At 48.8% G+C, this 23130-nt stretch overlaps 1 protein-coding gene across 4 annotated transcripts in view; it reads right to left on the bottom strand.

Annotated features, from left to right (window-relative positions):
* Positions 1-23130, bottom strand: part of HSPA12B (heat shock protein family A (Hsp70) member 12B) — a 143413-nt gene that overhangs the window by 100607 nt on the left and 19676 nt on the right. For 2 of the 4 annotated variants that reach the window (XM_077280370.1, XM_077280371.1), the window contains exon 2: positions 7210-7255. In XM_077280370.1, the coding sequence (XP_077136485.1) occupies positions 7210-7255 (46 nt within the window). Of the gene's footprint in view, positions 1-7209; positions 7256-17650; positions 17810-23130 lie in introns of those variants that run through there. The other 2 variants (XM_077280372.1, XM_077280373.1) reach the window with 2 other exon arrangements.

Genomic DNA, 23130 nt, shown 5'->3' with positions numbered 1-23130 from the left:
CTTAAAAAGATGAGAGGCGTCTGTAATTTACATCATAGGTAGACCTCAACTATGGGAGACAAACTGAGAAAAAAAAATCCAGAAAATCACATTGTCTGTTTTTTTATCATTTTATTTTCATTTTATGGTGGAAAATAAGTATTTGGTCAGAAACAAACAATCACGATTTCTGGCTCTCCCAGACCTGTAACTTCTTCTTTGAGAGGCTCCTCTGTCCTCCACTCATTACCTGTAGTAATGGCACCTGTTTAAACTTGTTATCAGTATAAAAAGACACCTGTGCACACCCTCAAACAGTCTGACTCCAAACTCCACTATGGTGAAGACCAAAGAGCTGTCAAAGGACACCAGAAACAAAATTGTAGCCCTGCACCAGGCTGGGAAGACTGAATCTGCAATAGCCAACCAGCTTGGAGTGAAGAAATCAACAGTGGGAGCAATAATTAGAAAATGGAAGACATACAAGACCACTGATAATCTCCCTCGATCTGGGGCTCCACGCAAAATCCCACCCCGTGGGGTCAGAATGATCACAAGAACGGTGAGCAAAAATCCCAGAACCACGCGGGGGGACCTAGTGAATGAACTGCAGAGAGCTGGGACCAATGTAACAAGGCCTACCATAAGTAACACACTACGCCACCATGGACTCAGATCCTGCAGTGCCAGACGTGTCCCACTGTTTAAGCCAGTACATGTCCGGGCCCGTCTGAAGTTTGCTAGAGAGCATTTGGATGATCCAGAGGAGTTCTGGGAGAATGTCCTATGGTCTGATGAAACCAAACTGGAACGGTTTGGTAGAAACACAACTTGTCGTGTTTGGAGGAAAAAGAATACTGAGTTGCATCCATCCAACACCATACCTACTGTAAAGCATGGTGCTGGAAACATCATGCTTTGGGGCTGTTTCTCTGCAAAGGGGCCAGGACGACTGATCCGGGTACATGAAAGAATGAATGGGGCCATGTATCGTGAGATTTTGAGTGAAAACCTCCTTCCATCAGCAAGGGCATTGAAGATGAAACGTGGCTGGGTCTTTCAACATGACAATGATCCAAAGCACACCGCCAGGGCAACGAAGGAGTGGCTTCGTAAGAAGCATTTCAAGGTCCTGGAGTGGCCTAGCCAGTCTCCAGATCTCTACCCTATAGAAAACCTTTGGGGGGAGTTGAAAGTCCGTGTTGCCAAGCGAAAAGCCAAAAACATCACTGCTCTAGAGGAGATCTGCATGGAGGAATGGGCCAACATATCAACAACAGTGTGTGGCAACCTTGTGAAGACTTACAGAAAACGTTTGACCTCTGTCATTGCCAACAAAGGATATATTACAAAGTATTGAGATGAAATTTTGTTTCTGACCAAATACTTATTTTCCACCATAAAATGCAAATAAAATGATAAAAAAACAGACAATGTGATTTTCTGGATTTTTTTTTCTCAGTTTGTCTCCCATAGTTGAGGTCTACCTATGATGTAAATTACAGGCGCCTCTCATCTTTTTAAGTGGTGGAACTTGCACTATTGCTGACTGACTAAATACTTTTTTGCCCCACTGTATGTACACAGTGACTGCACCAGCAGAATAGTGAGTGCAGCTCTGGGGTATAATACAGGATGTAACTCAGGATCAGTAATGTAATGTATGTACACAGTGACTGCACCAGCAGAATAGTGAGTGCAGCTCTGGGGTATAATACAGGATGCAACTCAGGATCAGTAATGTAATGTATGTACACAGTGACTGCACCAGCAGAATAGTGAGTGCAGCTCTGGGGTATAATACAGGATGTAACTCAGGATCAGTAATGTATGTACACAGTGACTGCACCAGCAGAATAGTGAGCGCAGCTCTGGAGTATAGTACAGGATGTAACTTATCTTGGCCCCCTCCTTTCTTTGTACAGTATGTGTATATGGCTATGCTCCCTCACTTTGGACGCAGCACATGTCCGCTGCAGTCTATTGAACGTAGGTGAATCCCCATGTGTTCATTGAACCGTGCGGATTCACCAAATCCAATACATTGGGTGATTTATTGCATCTCTGCAAGATAAATTGACATGCTGCAGTCTGAAAAGATGCGCCGCATGTCTGTCTCCACAGTTAAGGCATGGGTGTAAGGAAAACCACACACGAGAGGACCGGGGGATATGAATATCACCCCCCCCAGTTATCAATCTGTGACGGAGCTTACACAGTCTCAGCTCTCTGGCGCCCCCCTTACCCTCAGGTCAGTCAGGGAACTGCACCTAGGATAAGTGGTCGCCGGAGTGGCTGCCCTGTCACGTACTGGTCATCGGTAACATCGGTTATCTTTGCAGTGAGGGCGGTATATATCACCAGGCTCAGGCCAGGAATATATATATGTAAACCTCCGATCCCCTAATAACAGCAGAACGGTATACTGCCACCAGTTCCTCGTTAGATAAAAGCCTGATCCGTTAACAACCATATATCAGGAACTAGCCGGACTCATGGAAGTGAGAGATCTGGTTTTGAGGTAAAAGAGCAGCCCAAAATTAATTGATATTTTAATTGCCGAAAGGCGCACTAGATACTAAAAATATGTACAGAGTAATATACAGATAATACAGCCAGAAATACAGATAAAAGTAGGGTACAGGTTGGGAATAGCAGTTAGCTGTCGGTGTCAAGTTACCGTTTCTTATAGCATGTGGACCCCAGGGAAGCGCTGAGTCCACAGGCACCTTCGTAGTTCCTGGTCCGTCTCCACACGTGACGTGAAGTGGCTTCCATGGCATAACGAAGACGGGGTTAAAAGTGTGTGGCTAGCTTTTAACCCTTAGCGCGCCCCCTCCCATATTTGCCGCCGACCCTCTGGGTTTGGCTGAATTCTCCTCCCTTTTCCTTCTAGCCGAAATAATTTCCAATATCTAAGATGGGTCATAACTTCCTAGCGGGAGGTCCAAACGAGACGACTGACGTCTCAACGGGTTCGTCGGTGCTGGACTGATACAGAGAGTCCACACTCGGGGCTGCTAAGTGGTTCTGGAGAGCCAGTTTCAATAGCTCGGAATCCGTGAGTGCTGGAGAAATATGAGATTCAGGTGTGCGTGCAGGGGGGGTTCTGGTGGTATATCGGATATAGCCCTGAGATGCACTGCACTTTCACAATTTATCTCTAGATGTCGGTGACAAAAAGTCTAGGTTTCCCTTGAAGTAGGCAGACTTGCACAAAAGACAGCAGGGGGTCTCAGCTCTGCTCCTCCCTGCCTTCATTAAGGGTACCGTCACACAGTGCCATTTTCATCGCTACGACGGCACGATTCGTGACGTTATAGCGATATCGTTACGATATCGTAGTGTCTGACACGCTACTGCGATCCGGATCCCCGCTGAGAATCGTACGTCGTAGCAGATCGTTTGAAACTTTCTTTCGTCGTCTAGTGTCCCGCTGTGGCGGCATGATTGCATCGTGTGACACAGGTTGTATACGATGTGCGCACAGTAACCAACGGCTTCTACATCGCAAATACGTCATGAAATTATCGCTCCAGCGCCGTGTATTGCAACGTGTGACCGCAGTCTACGACGCGGGAGCGATAATCATACAACGCTGCAACGTCACGAATCGTGCCGTCGTAGCGATGAAAATGGCACTGTGTGACGGTACCCTAACACATGGCCTCTAATACGGCTATTTTGGAAATCTGAGCACTTTTCCCAAGGATGGGGGCCAGATTTCAGGAGTGGAGGGAGATCTGGGTAACCTATGGGGCCTGAATTCATAAATCCAAAATGGAGTCTCCCTCGTCCCTCACAAGGGCGACAGTGCACGCATAGTGGACATGGGATTCCGCGGAGACGGACATGCGGTGCGTCTTTTCAGACCGCATCATGTCAATTTATCTTGCGAAAAGTGATAAATCACCCGTACAATGTATTGGATGCTGTGAATCCGCACGGTTCAGTGATCAGAGGAGTCTCCTGCATTCAATAGCTGGCAGTGGACATGTGCTGCTCCCAAAGCGCTGCCAATTACTGACCGTGTGCATTTGGCCAAGTGTTCCATGTACGTGGATATCCTCTTTTTCAGCACTATATAGGTCTATACTGTAATTGTAGCTTTTATGTCGTGTGAGCTGCTGTCAGTCACTTAAGGCTGCGGCTGATCTCCTGTGAGAACAAGTTATCAGTTGTGTATAAACTTCACAGTCTGATGTTTCTTCCCCGCAAGAGATCTGTCAGTGGACTAAAGCTAGGACACCATGCACACATTACAGGGGCCGTCCTCCATTTCTGCTGTTTTAGGCATCTGTGCCCTCTGCCTTTTGTAGAGCCCTCGGCCTCCTCTATGATGACTTCTTGGAGTCCTCTGCCTCGTCTCTGATGATTTTGTGGAGCATTCCACCTCCTCTCTGATGATTTTGTGGAGCCCTCAGCCGCTTCTCTGACAACTTTGTGGAGCCCTCGGCCTCCTCTCTGATGACTTCTTGGAGTCCTCGGCCTTCTCTCTGATGACTTCTTGGAGCTCTTGTCCTCTTCTCTGATGATTTTATGGAGCCCCCGGCCTCCTCTCTGATGATTTTGTGGAACCCTCAGCCTCCTCTCTGACTTCTTGGAGCCCTCGGCCTCTTCTCTGACAACTTTGTGGAGCTTTCGGTCTCCTCTCTGATGATTCTGTGGAGCCTTCGGTCTCCTCTCTGATGATTCTGTGGAGCCCTCGGCCTCCTTTCTTATGATTCTATTGGACCTTCGACCTCCTCTCTGATGGTTTTGATGAGCTTTCGGCCTCCTCTCTGATGATTCTGTGGAGCCTTCGGCCTCCTCTCTGATGATTCTGTGGAGCCTTCGGCCTCCTCTCTGATGATTCTGTGGAGCCTTCGGCCTCCTCTCTGATGATTCTGTGGAGCCTTCGGCCTCCTCTCTGATTCTGTGGAGCCTTCGGCCTCCTCTCTGATGATTCTGTGGAGCCTTCGGCCTCCTTTCTGATGATTCTGTGGAGCCCTCGGTCTCCTCTCTGTTGATTCTGTGGAGCCATCAGCCTCCTCTCTGATGATTCTGTGGAACCTTCGGTCTTCTCTCTCATGGTTTTGATGAGCTTTCGGCCTCCTCTGTGATGATTCTGTGGAGCCATCGGCCTCCTCTCTGATGATTCTGTGGAGCCTTCGGTCTCCTCTCTGATGATTCTGTGGAGCCATCGGCCTCCTCTCTGATGATTCTGTGGAGCCTTCGGTCTCCTCTCTGATGATTCTGTGGAGCCATCGGCCTCCTCTCTGATGATTCTGTGGAGCCTTCGGTCTTCTCTCTCATGGTTTTGATGAGCTTTCGGTCTCCTCTCTGAGTCTGTGGAACCTTCGGTCTCCTTTCTGATGATTCTGTGGAGCCATCGGCCTCCTCTTTGATGATTCTGTGGAACCTTCGGTCTTCTCCCTCATGGTTTTGATGAGCTTTCGGCCTCCTCTCTGATGATTCTGTGGAGCACTCGGCCGCCTCTCTGATGATTCTGTGGAACCTTCGGTCTCCTCTCTGATGATTCTGTGGAGCCCTCGACCTCCTCTTTGATGATTCTGTGGAGCCCTGGGTCTCCTCTCTGATGATCCTGTGGAGCCTTCGGTCTCCTCTCTGATGATTCTGTGGAGCCTTCGGTCTCCTCTCTGATGATCCTGTGGAGCCCTCGACCTCCTCTTTGATGATTCTGTGGAACCTTCGGTCTCCTCTCTGATGATCCTGTGGAGCCCTCGGTCTCCTCTCTGATGATCCTGTGGAGCCTTCGGTCTCCTCTCTCACGGTTTTGATGATCTCTCGGCCTCCTCTCTGTTGAGTTTGTGGAGCCTCGGCCTCTGTTTCGGTGACATCATCCTGCCTGTTGTGACCCTGTGGCCCATGGACGCCCGGACTTCAGCCCTCAGTACATGGAAGTTGGGCGTTGTCATTCTGTTCTCTCCAAACATCCTCTGAGAAAGGAGGAGAAGGAAATACCTTTCTGTAGGTTTCCTCTTATCAGCGGCTGCGATCTGCTCCTCGGCTGCCTTCTTCTCATGTGGCCTCCAGAATAAACATTTCCCGTTGCTTGGCTCTGGCCGCTGGTTGCTTGGCTCTGGCCGCTGCTCGGGCGCTGGGTGAGATCTCCCATCTGGCAGCTATTTGATGGGCTCTGTGCATTTACAGGAGGAGACACAGATATGAGCTCCATCGTACATTGCCTCCTCCATCAGACGCTCCCTGAGTGAGGAGTCAGCCCGGACCTGAAGATGAGCTCACCGGAACGGATCAGTCATCCCGAAGACAAAGTGTCCCTCCGACAATCCGGACAATGCTCCGTGCGGCTGGGAAACATTTCTAACAGATAATGTCTTGTCCTTAAATCATCTGTGCTGCTGTGGACATTACACTTCCAATAGAATAGACGTAAAAAAAAAACAACTGACATGTGACGAATAAATCCCCGGAATCCCAATCACATTATTCTAGAATTCATCAGTCCGGTTATTATTATTATTATTTATTTCTATAGCACCATTGATTCCATGGTCTGTACATGAGGAAGGGGTTACATACAAATTACAGATATCACTTACAGTAAACAAACTAACAATGACAGACTGATACAGAGGGGCGAGGACCCTGCCCTTACATTCTACAGGATGGTGGGGATGGACACAATAGGTTGAGGGTTGCTGCAGCTCCGGCGTTGGTGAGGCGGTAGCTCCGGCGTTGGTGAGGCGGTAGCTCCGGCGCTGGTGAGGCGGTAGCTTCCCTCACTTGTCCCTGACTTGTCCCAGAATCCCGCAGTATCAGGCACTGTGCACATATTGGACGGGGGTGTGCTTTAGTTGACCAGGGGTGTAATTTTGTTGAACCAGGGTATGGTTTTGTTGAGAAAAGGTTTAGATCAGGTGAGCATGGGCGTAGTTTTGTTGAGCAGAGGTGTGGTGTAGTAGAGCAGGGGTGTGGGGTCCATGAGTCTGTGTGTTTCAATTGAGCAGGGGTCTGGATCAGATGAGCCAGGGTGAGATTTAATTCCCCAGAGTGTGGTTTAATTGAGCTGGGGTGTGGTTTAATAGGACTAAGGTGTGGTTTTGTTGAGCCTGGGTGTGGTTTTGGTGAGAAGGGGTGTGGTTTAATATAGCCAGGGTGTGGCTTAGTGGAGCAGGTGTGTGGCTTAGTTAAGCAGGGGTGGATCTAAACGTCTATTCCAGTCAAATCCCATATACAGCTCTTAATAATAGCATGTGATTCTCTCACCTATCCGCAGAGTTCCCATCCTGCTGTCCAGCAACGTGGTCATCACCTAGAAATACAGAACCTGAATTATTTTACCTTCAGAGCACAAAATTACATAAAGAACCCCAGACATAATGCTGTGTACTTGAAGGACCAAAACTGGAAGGAGGCAGTCCCAGGAAAAACATATTCTGGTGACCACTGGTCTATACTGCAGACATATGTGCAGCAAAATTAATCCTTTTCAAGAAATTGACTGCAGTCCTATGTAACACCATAGATAGCACAGTGATAACTCTGAGTACAGATAATGTAGTGATGTCACCTGCAGTCCTATGTAACACCACAGATAACACAGTGATAACTCTCTGAGTACAGATAATGTAGTAGATGTCACCTGCAGTCCTATGTAACACCATAGATAGCACAGTGATAACTCGGAGTACAGATAATATAGTAGATCTCACCTGCAGTCCTATGTAACACCACAGATAACAGTTATGAGTACAGATAATGTAGATGTCACCTACAGTCCTATGTAACACCACACATAACACTGTGATAACTCTCGGAGTACAGATAATGTAGTAGATGTCACCTGCAGTCCTATGTAACACCACAGATAGCACAGTGATAACTGTCTGAGTACAGATAATGTAGTAGATGTCACCTGCAGTCCTATGTAACACCACAGATAACACAGTGATAACTCTCTGAGTACAGATAATGTAGTAGATGTCACCTGCAGTCCTATGTAACACCACAGATAACACAGTGATAACTCTCTGAGTACAGATAATGTAGTAGATGTCACCTGCAGTCCTATGTAACACCACAGATAGCACAGTGATAACTGTCTGAGTACAGATAATGTAGTAGATGTCACCTGCAGTCCTATGTAACACCACAGATAACACAGTGATAACTCTCTGAGTACAGATAATGTAATAGATGTCACCCGCAGTCCTATGTAACACCACAGATAACAGTGATATCTCTCTGAGAATAGATAATGTAGTAGATGTCACCTGCAGTCCTATGTAACACCACAGATAACACAGTGATAACTCTGAGTACAGATAATATAGTAGATCTCACCTGCAGTCCTATGTAACACCACAGATAACACAGTGATAACTGAGTACAGATAATGTAGTAGATGTCACCTGCAGTCCTATGTAACACCACACATAACACAGTGATAACTCTGAGTACAGATAATGTAGTAGATGTCACCTGCAGTCCTATGTAACACCACAGATAACACAGTGATAACTCTCTGAGTACAGATAATGTAGTAGATGTCATCTGCAGTCCTATGTAACACCATAGATAGCACAGTGATAACTCTCTGAGTACAGATAATGTAGGAGATGTCACCTGCAGTCCTATGTAACACCACAGATAACACAGTGATAACTCTCTGAGTACAGATAATGTAGTAGATGTCACCTGCAGTCCTATGTAACATCACAGATAAAAGTGATATCTCTCTGGGTATAGATAATATAGTAGATGCCACCTGCAGTCCTATGTAACACCACAGATAACACAGTGATCACTCTCTGAGTACAGATAATGTAGTAGATGTCATCTGCAGTCCTATGTAACACCACAGATAACACAGTGATCACTCTCTGAGTACAGATAATGTAGTAGATATCACCTGCAGTCCTATGTAACAGCACAGTCCCATGTAACATATGTAACAAGTGATGGTCAGAGTGAGGGATACAAATTAAGCTGTAGGTTACGGATGATGGGAGTTGTGTTCTGGACATTATTATTAGCTGTTAGAATATTGATTACATAGGGGGTCTCCTGCTGTGCGGTCCGGTGCACTCCTCTAGCAGTAAGGGTGTAGGATGGGGGCGCTACTGGGGGGGAAGCCTGGGGGGGAGCAGTGTTTGAGTCACTGGGTGGTCTGCTCATCTCTGTCTTCAGTCAGGTCACATAATGGGGGCTGTGTACAATGTACCAGAGTTGGAGGAAGCGTAAGATACAAGGATAACCAGCATGTGCGCAGTCCTATGCAAATTCAGCTTTATCATTGTACAGATAAACATCTTAAGATCATTGCTTTTTATCACTCAGTGGTGTCACTAAGCCCCCAAAATCATCAGTCAGCCCCCTGAATCATGAGTCCAGCACCCTGAATGATAAATCTGCCCCCAAGTCACCAGTCGGCCCCCCGAATCTTAAGTCCAGTACCCCAAATCATTTGTCTGCTCCCCAAATCATAAGTCAGTTCCCCAAATCTTCAGTCAGCTCAATCATGAATCCAGACCCCTAAATCATATCTGCCCCCCGAATCATCAGTCAGCTCCCGGAATCATAAATCCAGACCCCCAAATCATATGTCTACCCCCCCCCCCCCAAATCTTCTGTCAGCTCCCCGAATCATAAATCCAGACCCCCAGTTTATAAGTCTACCCCCCCGAATCAACAGTCAGATTTTTGGGTTGGTTTCTTGCCCAGTGGAGATTTTGGGGTCTATTTCCTGCATGGTGGGTATTTAGGGGTCGGTTTATTGCCCAGTGCATATATGGGGGTCGGTTTCTTGCACGGTGTGGATCTGGGGGTCAGTTTCTTACCCAGTGGGGATTTGAGGGTCGGTTTTCTGCACGGTGCAGATTTGGGGTCGGTTTCTTGCACGGTGGGGATTTGAAGGACGGTTTCTTGCACAGTGGGGATTTGAGGGTCGGTTTCTTGCACGGTGGGGATTTGAGGGTCGGTTTTCTGCACGGTGCAGATTTGGGGTCGGTTTCTTGCACGGTGGGGATTTGAAGGACGGTTTCTTGCACAGTGGGGATTTGGGGTCGGTTTCTTGCACGATGGGGATTTGAAGGACGGTTTCTTGCACGGTGGGGATTTGAGGGTCGGTTTCTTGCACGGTGGGGATTTGAGGGTCGGTTTCTTGCACGGTGGGGATTTGAGGGTCGGTTTCTTGCACGGTGGGGATTTGAGGGACGGTTTCTTGCACGGTGGGGATTTGAGGGACGGTTTCTTGCACGGTGGGGATTTGAGGGTCGGTTTCTTGCACGGTGGGGATTTGAGGGACGGTTTCTTGCACGGTGGGGATTTGAGGGTCGGTTTCTTGCACGGTGGGGATTTGAGGGACGGTTTCTTGCACGGTGGAGATTTGGGGTCAGTTTCCTGCATGATGGGTATTTGGGGATCGGTTTCTTGCATGGTGGCTATTTAAGGGTAGATTTCTTTCCCATTGGGGATTTGGGAGTCACTTTCTTGCACGGTGGAGATTTTGGTGTCCATTTCCGGCATGGTAGGTATTTAGAGGTCGATTTATTTGACAGTGGTGATTTGGGTGTCGGTTTGTTGCCCAATGGGTATTTGGGGGTCTGTTTCTTTCCCAATGTGGATTTGAGGGTTGGTTTATTGCACGGTGAGGATTTGGGGTTTGGTTTCTTGCCAAATGGGACTTTAGGGTGGTTTCTTGCCTGGTGGGCATTTGGGGGTTGGATTCCTGCACAGCGCGGATTTAAGGGTCGATGTCTTGCACAGTTGGGATTTCAGGGATCGATTTCTTGCCCAGTGGGGACTTGAGGGTCAGTTTCCTGCATGGTGCAGATTTGGGGGATGGTTTCTTGCACGGTGGGGATTTGGTGGTCGGTTTCTTGCACGGTAGGGATTTGGGGGTTGGTTTCTTGCACGGTGGGGATTTGGGGGTCGGTTTCTTACCCAGTGGGGATTTGGGGGTCGGTTTCTTGCACGGTGGGGATTTGAGGGCTCGTTTGCTACACAATGCTGATTTGGGGGTCGGTTTCCTGCACGGTGCTGAATTGGGGGTCGGTTTCCTGCACGGTGCGGATTTGGAGGTCGGTTTCTTGAACGGTGGGTATTCTGGGATCGGTTTCTTACACAGTGGGGATTTGGGGGTTGTTTTCTTGCCCAGTAGAGATTTTGGGATTGGTTTCCTACATGGTGAGTATTTGGGTACTGGTTTCTTGCCTAGTGGGCATTTGGGGTCAGTTTCCTGCATGATCGGTATTTGGGGATCGGTTTCTTGCATGGTGGCTATTTGCGGATTGATTTCTTTCCCGTTGGGGATTTGGGAGTCAATTTCTTGCATGGTGGAGATTTTGGGGTCCGTTTCCTAAATGGTGGGTATTTAGGGGTTGATTTATTTCACGGTGGTGATTTGGGTGTCGGTTTATTGCCCAGTGGGCATATGGGGGTCTGTTTCTTGCCTAGTATGGATTTGAGGGTTGGTTTATTGCACGGTGGGGATTTGGGGTTTGGTTTCTTGCCAAGTGGGGACTTTAGGGTGGTTTCTTGCCTGATGGGTATTTGGGGGTTGGATTCCTGCACGGCGCAGATTTAGGCTATGTGCACACTTTGCGGATTCTGCTGTGGATTTTTCCGCAGCGGATTTGATGAATTCCGCAGTGCAAAAAGTACTGTGGATTTATTGCGGTCTTTTGTGCGGTTTCCACTGCGGTTTTAGACACCTGCGGTTTTTTAACATGGAGCAGGTGCCAAACCGCTGCGGATTCCGCTCAAAGAATTGACATGCTGTGGAATGTAAACCGTTGCGTTTCCGCGCGTTTTTTTCCGCAGCATGTGCACAGCGTTTTTTGTTTTCCATAGGTTAACATTGTACTGTACACCACATGGAAAACTGCTGCGGATCCGCAGTGTCCAAAAACGCTGCGGATCCGCAGCAAAAACCGCAAAGTGTGCACATAGCCTTAAGGGTCGGTTTCTTGGACGGTGTGCACTTCAGGGTCAGTTTCTTGCATGGTGGGTATTCCGGGGTCGGTTTCTTGCACAGTGGGGATTTGAGGGTCAGTTTCTTGCCTAGTTGAGATTTTGGGGCCGGTTTCCTGCAAGGTGGGTATTTGGGGACTGGTTTCTTGCCCAGTGGGCATTTGAGGTTAGCTTCCTGAATGACGGGTATTTGGGGTCGATTTCTTGAATGGTGGCTATTTAGGGGTTGTTTTTTTCTCATTGGGGATTTGGGGGTCAGATTCTTGCTCAGTGGAGATTTGGGGGTTGGTTTCCTGCATGGTTTGTATTTGGGGACTGATTTCTTGCCCAATGGGCATTTGGGGTCAGTTTTCTGCATGATAGGTATTTGGGGATCGGTTTCTTGCATGGTGGCTATTTGGGGGTTGATTTCTTTCCCATTGGGGATTTGGGAGTCAGTTTCTTGCACGGTGGAGATTTTGGGGTCCATTTCCTGCATGGTGGGTATTTAGGGGTCGATTTATTTGATGGTGGTGATTTGGGTGTCAGTGTGTTGCCCAGTTGGTATTTGGGGGTCTGTTTCTTTCCCAGTGTGGATTTGAGGGTTGGTTTATTGCACGGTGGGGATTTGGGGTTTGGTTTCTTGCCAAGTGGGGACTTTAGGGTGGTTTCTTGCCTGGTGGGCATTTTGGGGGTTGGATTCCTGAACGCCGCAGATTTAAGGGTCGGTTTCTTGCCCAGTGGGCACTTGAGGGTCAGTTTCCTGCACGGTGCAGATTTGGGGGTTGATTTCTTGCATGGTGGGGATTTGGGGGTCGGTTTCTTGCACTGTGAGGATTTAAGGGTTGGTTTCTTGCACGGTGGGGATTTGAGGTGAGGGACGGTTTCCTGCACGGTGTGGATGTGGGACTCGGTTTCTTGAACGGTGGGTATTTTGGGATTGGTTTCTTACACTGTGGGGATTTTGGGGTCAGTTTATTGCCCAGTGGAGATTTTGGGGTCGATATCCTGCACGGTGGGTATTTGGGGACTGTTTTCTTTCCCAGTGGGCATTTGGGGTCAGTTTCTTTCCTGCTGGTGAATATGGGGCAGTTTCTTGCCCAGTGGGTATTTGGGGTTCGATTTCTTGCATGATGGGTATTTGGGGATCGGTTTCTTGCATGATGGCTATTTGGGGGTTGGTCCCTTTCCCATTGGGGATCAGTTTATTGTCCAGTGAGGATTCAGTGGTCGGTTTCGTGGCCGGTGGGCATTTCGGGGTCAGTTTCTTGCACGGTGGGTATTCCGGGGTCAGTTTCTTACCCAGTGGAGATTTTGGGGTTAGTTTCCTGCATGGTGGGTTTTTGGCGACTGGTTTCTTGCCCAGTGGGCATTTGGGGTTAGTTTCCTGCATGATGTGTATTTGGCGATCGGTTTCTTGCATTGTGGCTATTTGGGGGTTGATTTCTTTCATATTGGGGATTTGGGAGTCAATTTCTTGCATGGTGGGTATTTAGGGGTCGATTTCTTTCACGGTGGCGATTTGGGTGTCTGTTTGTTGCCCATTGGGCATTTGGGGATTGATTTCTTGCCCAGTGTGGATTTGAGGATTGGTTTACTGCACGGTGGGCATTTGGGGGTCGGTTTCTTGCCAAGTGGGGACTTTAGGGTGGTTTCTTGCCTGGTGAGCATTTGGGGGTTGGATTCCTGCACGATGCAGATTGTGGGACGGTTTCTTGCACAGTAGGGATTTGGGGGTCGATTTCTTGCATGGTGGGGATTTGGGGGTCGGTTTCTTGCACGGTGGGGATTTGGGGGTTGGTTTTTTGCACGGTGGGGATTTAAGGGTCGGTTTATTGCCCAGTGGGAACTTGAGGGTGGATTTCCTTCATGGTGGCAATTTGGGGGTCAGTTTCTTTACCAGTGCAGATTTGGTGCTCGGTTTCTTGCCCAGTGGGGACTTGAGGGTCGGTTTCCTGCATGGTGGGGATATGGGTTTCTTACCCATTGGGGATTTGGGGGACGGTGTCTTGTATGGTGGGGACTTAAGGGTCGGTTTCTTGCACAGTGGGGATTTGGGGGTCGGTTTCTTGCACGGTGGGGATTTGAGGGATCGGTTTCTTGCACAGTGGAGATTTGAGGGACGGTTTCTTGCAGGGTGCAGATTTGGGGGTCGATTTCCTGCATGGTGCGAATTTGGGGGTCGGTTTCTTGCACGGTGAGGATTTGAGGGTCGGTTTCTTGTACAGTGGGGATTTGAGGGTGGGTTTTTTGCACATTGGAGATTTGAGGGATGGTTTCTTGCATGGTGGGGATTTGAGGGACAGTTGCTTGCACGGTGGGGATTTGGGGGTCGGTTGCTTGCACGGTGGGGATTTGGGGGTTGGTCCCTTTCCCATTGGGGATTTGGGGGTCAGTTTATTGTCCAGTGAGGATTCAGTGGTCGGTTTCTTGGCCGGTGGGCATTTCGGGGTCAGTTTCTTGCACGGTGGGTATTCCGGGGTCAGTTTCTTACCCAGTGGAGATTTTGGGGTTAGTTTCCTGCATGGTGGGTGTTTGGCGACTGGTTTCTTGCCCAGTGGGCATTTGGGGTTAGTTTCCTGCATGATGTGTATTTGGCGATCGGTTTCTTGCATTGTGGCTATTTGGGGGTTGATTTCTTTCATATTGGGGATTTGGGAGTCAATTTCTTGCATGGTGGGTATTTAGGGGTCGATTTCTTTCACGGTGGCGATTTGGGTGTCTGTTTGTTGCCCATTGGGCATTTGGGGATTGATTTCTTGCCCAGTGTGGATTTGAGGATTGGTTTACTGCACGGTGGGCATTTGGGGGTCGGTTTCTTGCCAAGTGGGGACTTTAGGGTGGTTTCTTGCCTGGTGAGCATTTGGGGGTTGGATTCCTGCACGATGCAGATTGTGGGACGGTTTCTTGCACAGTAGGGATTTGGGGGTCGATTTCTTGCATGGTGGGGATTTGGGGGTCGGTTTCTTGCACGGTGGGGATTTGGGGGTCGGTTTCTTGCACGGTGGGGATTTGGGGGTCGGTTTCTTGCACGGTGGGGATTTGGGGGTCGGTTTCTTGCACAGTGGGGATTTGGGGGTCGGTTTCTTGCACGGTGGGGATTTGGGGGTCGGTTTCTTGCCTGGTGGGGATTTGAGGGTCGGTTTCCTGCACGGTGGGGATTTGAGGGTTGGTTTCTTACATGGTGGGGATTTGGGCGTCAGTTTCTTGCCCGGTGGGGATTTGAGGGTCGGTTTCCTGCTCGGTGGGGATTTGAGGGTCGGTTTCTTGCACGGTGCAGATGTGGGGGATGGATTCTTGCACCGTGGGGATTTGGGGGTCGGTTTCTTAAACAGTGGGGATTTGAGGGTCTGTTTTTTGCACGGTCGACGGTTTCTTGCATGGGGGGGATTTGAGGGTCAGTTTCTTGCACGGTGGGAATTTGAGGGACTATTTCTTGCACGGTGGGGAATTGTGGGTCGGTTTCCTGCATTGTGGATATTTGGAAACAGGTTTCTTGCCCAGTGGACATTTGGGGTTAGTTTCCTGCATGATGTGTATTTGGGGATCAGTTTTTTGGATGGTGGCTATTTGGGGGTTGATTTCTTTCCCATTGGGGATTTGGGAGTCAATTTCTTGCATGGTGGAGATTTTGGGGTTGATTTCTTTCACGGTGGCGATTTGGGGGTCTGTTTGTTGTCCAGTGGGCATTTGGGGATCGGTTTCTTACCCAGTGTGGATTTGAGGGTTGGTTTATTGCATGGTGGGGACTTGGGGGTCAGTTTCTTGCCATGTGGGGACTTTAGGGTGGTTTCTTGCTTGGTGGGCATTTGGGGGTTGGATTCCTGCACGGTGCAGATTTGGGGATGGTTTCTTGCACAGTAGGGATTTGTGGGTCGATTTCTTGCACGGTGGGGATTTAAGGGTCGGGTTATTGCCCAGTGCAGATTTTGGGGTCTGTTTCTTGCCCAGTGGGGCCTTGAGGGTGAATTTCCTGCATGGTGGAGATTTTGGGGTCGGTTTCTTTCCCAGTGCAGATTTGGTGGTCGGTTTCTTGCCCAGTGGGGACGTGAGGGTCGGTTTTCTTCATGGTGGGATATGGGAGTGGGTTTCTTACCCATTGGGGACTTGGGGGTCAGTGTCCTGCACGGTGAGGATATGGGGGTAGGTTTCAATTCTCACCCATTGGGGATTTAATAGTCGGTTTCATGCACAGTGGGGATTTAAGGGACGGTTTCTTGCACGGTGGGGATTTCAGGGTCGGTTTCTTGTACAGTGGGGATTTGGGGGGTCGGTTTCTTGCACATTGGGGATTTGAGGGTCGGTGTCTTGCACGGTTGGGATTTCAAGGATCGGTTTCTTGCACGGTGGGGATTTGAGGGACGGTTTCCTGCAGGGTGCAGATTTGGGGGGTCGGTTTCCTGCACGGTGCGGATTTGGGGGTCAGTTTCTTGCATGGTGGGGATTTGGGGTCGGTTTCTTGCACGGTGGGGATTTGAGGGTCGTTTCTTGCATGGTGGGGATTTGGGGGTCTGTTTTTGCACGGTGGGGATTTGAGGGACGATTTCTAGGATGGGGGGAATTTGAGTGTTCGTTTCTTGCATGGTGGGGATTTGAGGGACTGTTTCTTTCACGGTGGGGATTTGAGGGTCGGTTTCTTTCACGGTGGGGATTTGAGGGTCGGTTTCTTGCACGGTGGGGATTTGAGGGTCGGTTTCTTGCACGGTGGGGATTTGAGGGTCGGTTTCTTTCACGGTGGGGATTTAAGGGTTGGCTTCTTGCACGGTGGGGATTTGAGGGTTGGTTTCTTGCCCAGTGGGGATTTGGGGGTTGGTTTCTTGCCCATTGGGAATTTGAGTTTTGGTTTCTTGCCCGATCGGGATTTGATTGTCGGTTTCTTGCACTGTGGGGATTTGGGGGTCGGTTTCTTGCACGGTGGGATTTGGGGGTCGGTTTCTTGCCCATTGGGGATTTGAGGGTCGGTTTCTTGCACGTTAGGGATTTGAGGGTTGTTTTCTTGCCCAGTGGGGATTTGAGGGTCGGTTTCTTGCACTGTGGGGATTTGAGGGTCGGTTTCTTGCCTGGTGGAATTTGAGGGTCGGTTTCTTGCCCATGGGGATTTGAGGGTTGGTTTCTTGCCCAGCGGGGATTTGAGAGTTGGTTTCTTGCCCGGTGGGAATTTGAGGGTCGGTTTCTTGCACGTTGGGGATTTGAGGGTCAGTTTCTGATACGGTGGGGATTTGAGGGTCGGTTTCTTGCACGGTGGGGATTTGGGGGTCGGTTTCTTTCACAGTGGGGATTTGAAGGCCGGTTTCTTGCACGGTGGGTATTTGAGGGTCGGTTTCTTGCACGGTGGGGATTTGGGGGTCGGTTTCTTGCCTGGTGGAATTTGGGGGTCGGTTTCTTGCCCATGGGGATTTGAGGGTTGAGTTCTAGCCCAGGTGCGATATGGGGGTAAGTTTCCCATCCGGCCCGGTTCGCACACAGCGGTGGACATTAGACACATCAGTCGTATTCTCAGAGTTGTCGGTAAACATCTGTCTGCGCTTTCCTTCTGGTCACACTATGATGTGGTAATGACGATGGGACCGGTGGGGACCATCCACATGGAGGTGCGGTGTGAGGAGACGCTCAGCATCTGGTCGGATCGGGTAATGTCGCAGACGCTGTCGGCCCCCACAAAAGCCGCAGTATGTGATCCTGTAGTGAATGTGAGTGCACCCCACAACTCTGCCCACAGAGGAGATGTCGCCTATTAGTAGTCCGTACGCCGTACCTCAATGTTCGGGGGTCCGCTGCCCGGCTCCGGACAGTTTTGCGCTGTTCGTGCGGTTCCTGTAGATCCGGTTTATTGGCTGCGGGGGAGAAAGTCTTCGTTCTCCTCTGAAGTGAAGTTCATTCTCGGTTTTCCTCTGGCTGCAGTCTGATCCTCGCTTCCTCTGGGCAGTAACTCCCCGCTCAGCGCTGCCTCACACTGCTGCCGCCCCAGATGTGGAGGGCGGAGGCTGAGCCGACATCCCCCGGGAGGAAACGCCGCACACTCAGCTCTGCTACATCTCAGGCTGCCGACACATCACTGACCGGGTGTTACCAATTATTACTAGTTACTGGACAGCTGCAGTCCTATGTAACACCACAGATAACAGTGATGGGACGTACTGAAAGAATGAAGAACAGGAATAAAGAAAAAGAATGAACATAATAACTTATAGGTCCAAAGAGATGGAGAGGTGTTATAGAGAGGTGTTATAGAGAGGTGTTATAGATTTCTTATGCACTTGGATATGAAATGAACATGAAATATATGTAGATAATAGGAGAATGAACAAAGATCCCATAAAAACGGGTGTACATTATATTCCCTGAGCTTTATAGGTGGGGAATGAACATGAAATATATGTAGATAACACAGGGATAGCACAGATAATGCAATATACACCTGCTTATATGGGAAATGTGCTCATTCTCCTATTATCTACATATAATTCATGCTCATTTCATATCCAAGATGCATAAGAAATCTATAACACCTCTCTATAACACCTCTCTATAACACCTCTCTATAACACCTCTCCATCTCTTTGGACCTATAAGTTATTATGTTCATTCTTTTTCTTTATTCCTTTTCTTCATTCTTTTTAGTATGTCCCCACAATGATATATCTCTGAGTACAGATAATGTAGTAGATGTCACCTGCAGTCCTATGTAACACCACAGATAACACAGTGATAACTCTCTGCGTACAGATAATGTAGTAGATGTCACCTGCAGTCCTATGTAACACCACAGATAACACAGTGATAACTGTGAGTACAGATAATGTAGTAGATGTCACCTGCAGTCCTATGTAACACCACAGATAACACCGTGATAACTCTCTGGGTACAGATAATGTAGTAGATGTCACCTGCAGTCCTATGTAACACCACAGATAACACAGTGATAACTCTCTGCGTACAGATAATGTAGTAGATGTCACCTGCAGTCCTATGTAACACAACAGATAACACAGTGATAACTCTGAGTACAGATAATGTAGTAGGTGTCACCTGCAGTCCTATGTAACACCACAGATAACACAGTGATAACTCTCTGCGTACAGATAATATAGTAGTTGTCACCTGCAGTCCTATGTAACACCACAGATAACAGTGATAACTCTCTGAGTATAGATAATGTAATAGATGTCACCTGCAGTCCTATGTAACACCACACATAACACAGTAATAACTCTCTGAGTATAGATAATATAGTAGATGTCACCTGCAGTCCTATGTAACACCACACATAACACAGTGATAACTCTCTGAGTACAGATAATGTAGTAGATGCCACCTGCAGTCCTATGTAACACCACAGATAGCACAGTGATATCTCTCTGAGTATAGATAATATAGTAGATGTCACCTGCAGTCCTATGTAACACCACAGATCACAGTGAGTCTTTTATTAAATAAAATACTTTCACATGACACTAACTATGATACACTACAAATAGAACACAACAAAACAAAACATAAGAACAAAGCTCCAATCAGACGGCCACAAAAGACAAAAAAGAAACCTACTAATCAGGGACAAGAAAGAAAATTCCAATTAAATAAAGAAAGCAAAAAGAAAAGACAACAAACAAAATACTCATAACTTACATTAATACCCCTGTAAAAATTATAAATAGTAAATAGTATAAAATCATACAAGACCCCCGGCCCAGCTTCATTCATACTACTATATACAACCCCAACTACATTCACACCGTCCTATATATAATATTATAAACAATATATACACTATAAACACATTATATACAGATTTATACAACGCCGCAAACACAACAAAACCCTACTGGTCCCACTGCCTTACCTTACAGCCACCCGCTTGCACCGCCACATACACCCTACAACAAACCTAAATACAATACACTGTACAAAATTATTATTATTAATTATTTTTTTTTTTTTTTTTTTTTTTTTTTATATATATACACACACACCTACACTAACTATCCCGCCACCCCTGATCCAGCTCTGGCCACAAAGTTCAGGAATTATCCGAGCTAGGATCAGGCCCCAAAGTTTTTCCCCAGGCGGGGCCTGGGCCAGGCCAGATCAGTCTCATATCACCGCTGTTGAAACCCCCCAATCCCCCACCCAACCTAACTAAGACCCTCTATTATACACACTATATACAATATATACAATACACTATATACAATATATACATAAACCAACTTCACAACCTACATACTCACCACCCAAGGCTCAAGTTCGATGCCTGCAAACCTTCTATTCAGGGAACAGAGATACAAAACAAAAATCTAGGGTGTAAAGATATCAGCCCACCACCAGGATATAGGAGCGCTAACGGACTAAGGCACCCCGAAGGAGAAACCCCTCCAGAGATGGGCCGCCCTCCGGGCACCCAGTCCTTCGCACTCCAGAGAACGCACCTTCACCAGGGCACCTAGGATGCTGCTACAAACTTCATCTACACGGAGGATTTTACTCTGCGTCGAAACTAAAACTCGTGCGTTCCACGTGAAGTACCTGACCACTGCGCTGACTAAGAATAAAGTGGCTCGGTCCCTTCTCTCGAGGTCTCTGAACGCTCCATAGGCCCACTCGGCATAGGACAGAGTGGCCAGCCGCGGCCAACCAATGGAAGCGCCCAGCCTGTTGTACACCTCTGTATTAAAAGGACAATGAAGCAGGAAGTGCTCCATGCTTTCCAGCATGGTAGCGCAAGCCTCACGGGGACAATTCCTGTCCACGGAGCTCCTGTGCTTCAAATTGTCCTTCACATACAACTTACCTTGGAAGCAGCGCCAAGTCAAGTCCCAATACTTCTTGGGGATCCTGCTAGAATTTAGCAAACTTAACCCAACCTCTAGATCCCGACTTGGGCAGTCCTTGAGGACCAATGGTTTCTGAAAATGCGAAAGCAAGACCCGCATGTCAAGGAGTTTCCTCGGGAGGGACCTCACTTCCCACATTCCCAGACCCCACCGGCGCATCATTTTCAGAACCGGGGTAACATAAGCCGGGAGATGCCCGTGCGGTGTGCGGAGATCCTTCAATCTTCCCCCTGTCTCCCATTCCTGGAAGAAAGGCTGAAACCAGCCCTTGCAGGAGAATACCCACGGAGGAGCCCTCTCTTTCCAGAGGTTTGCCACGTTAACTTTCAAAAAGGTGTTCACTAGGAACACCACGGGGTTTACCATATTCAACCCCCCTAGTCTCCTCGTGCGGTAAGTGACCTCCCGTTTGACTAGGTTCAGTCTATTCCCCCATAACATCTGGAAGAACAGACTGTAGACCCGTGTCCAGAGAGGCTTTGGTAAGACACAGACGCTGCCCAGGTAGATTAGCAAGGGGAGCAGGAAAGCTTTGCACAGGTCAACCCTTTCCCTCAGGGTCAAAGACCAACCCTTCCATTGGTCCACTCTTTGGGCGACACCTTTGATTCTGCCTTCCCAGTTTTTCGTGGGGTAATCACCCTGGCCAAATTCGATGCCTAGGACTTTGGCATGTTCTTGGGGTTCGGGGAGGGTGTCCGGAAGATCAAACGCGGGATCCCCGCCTCCCAGCCAGAGACTCTCACACTTGTCCTGGTTGACCTTGGACCCGGATGCCTCCGAGTAGCTCTCCACTTCTGACATCACCACCATCGCCTCCTCTTGCGAAGAAACAAAGACCGTGACGTCATCCGCGTAGGCCACTACCCTCAGGATAGCCTCCGGCGCCACCCCGCCCATCCTCACCCCCGCCAACGGCCCACAATCGACCCTTATGAGGAAGGGATCGATCGCAAACGCGTAAAGCAAAGGGCTAAGAGGGCAGCCCTGGCGGACACCGGACCCTACCCCGAAAGGTTGTCCAATCCACCCGTTTACCAGAGGGAAAGTCTCAGCCCCTGCGTACAAGGTCTTAAGCCAGTCCACAAACCCTCCAGGCAGACCATACCTCAAAAGAGTGGACCAGAGGTACTCGTGGTCAACCCGATCAAAGGCTTTTGCCTGATCCAGGGTCAGCAAGAACCCCTTCCAAAGGCCCGCCCTGCCTTGCTCCACGGCCTCTCGGACACCCAGAACAGCACTGAAAGTGCTACGGCCAGGAACGCAACAGTGCTGGGCCTCCGAAAGGAGCCGCGGCGCAAACTTCACCAGCCTGTTGAAGAGTATCTTAGCCAAAACCTTCCTGTCCACATTGAGAAGTGATATGGGACGCCAATTCTCAATGCGTGATGGATCCTTACCCTTTGACAAAATGATCAGAGCCGACCTCCTTAATGATCTCGGCAGAGTGCCCGAGGAGAGACACTCATTAAACACCTGAGTCAAGAGGGGGACCAAGGAGTCCCTAAAGGTCTTAAAGAACTCGGATGTTAAGCCATCCGGACCTGGCGATTTTTTGGGCCGGAGCCCATCGATCGCCAGTCTCACTTCCTCTTCTTTGATCGCTTCTGCCAAACCGCCCAGCGAGAGGTCAGCCCCTGGCTCAGGAACAGCTTCAGCCAGGAAAGCCGACATCCTGTCACGATCCAGTTCCTTCCTTCCCAAGAGGTGCGAGTAGTATGAACTGACGACCTCCAAGATCCCTGATCTGGACCTTCTCAGGGATCCCGTACTGTCCATCAGCCCCGTCACTATCTTACTATTCACTGACATCTTGCAGCTTCTGTAGGGGTCGGGCGAGTAGTACTTCCCGTAGTCCCTCTCAAAAACCAAAGATGCGTGCCTATCGTACTGACACCTCATTAGCAAGGATTTCACACTGGAGATCGCCTCGCGGCTACCCCCAGTCGAGACAAGATGCTCGAGTCTCCTCCTCAGGCTCTGATACAGACGATCCCTGTTCAGGCTTCTGAGGTTCGAGAGTTGCCGGAAGAATCTCGCCACCCGATGTTTGAACATCTCCCACCACTCCGACTTAGTGTTACTTAGGCCCAGCAGCGGTACCTGGCTCTGAAGAAATTCCTCAAAGGACCGTCTTACAGCTTCTTCCTCAAGGAGTGACGAATTCAGCTTCCAATAACCTCTTCCCATCCGAGGAGTCTCTGTAACGCTCAGAGAAAACATAATCAAACAGTGATCGGAGAATTCCACCTCCACAACCGACAACGGCGAGGAAACGGCCTCCTCCTTCAAATAAAACCTGTCTAACCTAGACCTACACTGACTACCTCTAAAAAAGGTGAACCCCGCGTGGCCTGTGTTGTGCCGGATGTGGACATCCACCAGGCGTGCCTCACTTACT

This window comes from Ranitomeya variabilis, chromosome 1 (genome assembly GCF_051348905.1).
Source record: "Ranitomeya variabilis isolate aRanVar5 chromosome 1, aRanVar5.hap1, whole genome shotgun sequence".
Taxonomy (NCBI): Eukaryota; Metazoa; Chordata; class Amphibia; order Anura; family Dendrobatidae; genus Ranitomeya; species Ranitomeya variabilis.
The sequence above is the reverse complement of the archived record's forward strand: the minus strand, read 5'-3'. Positions and strand labels throughout refer to the sequence as shown.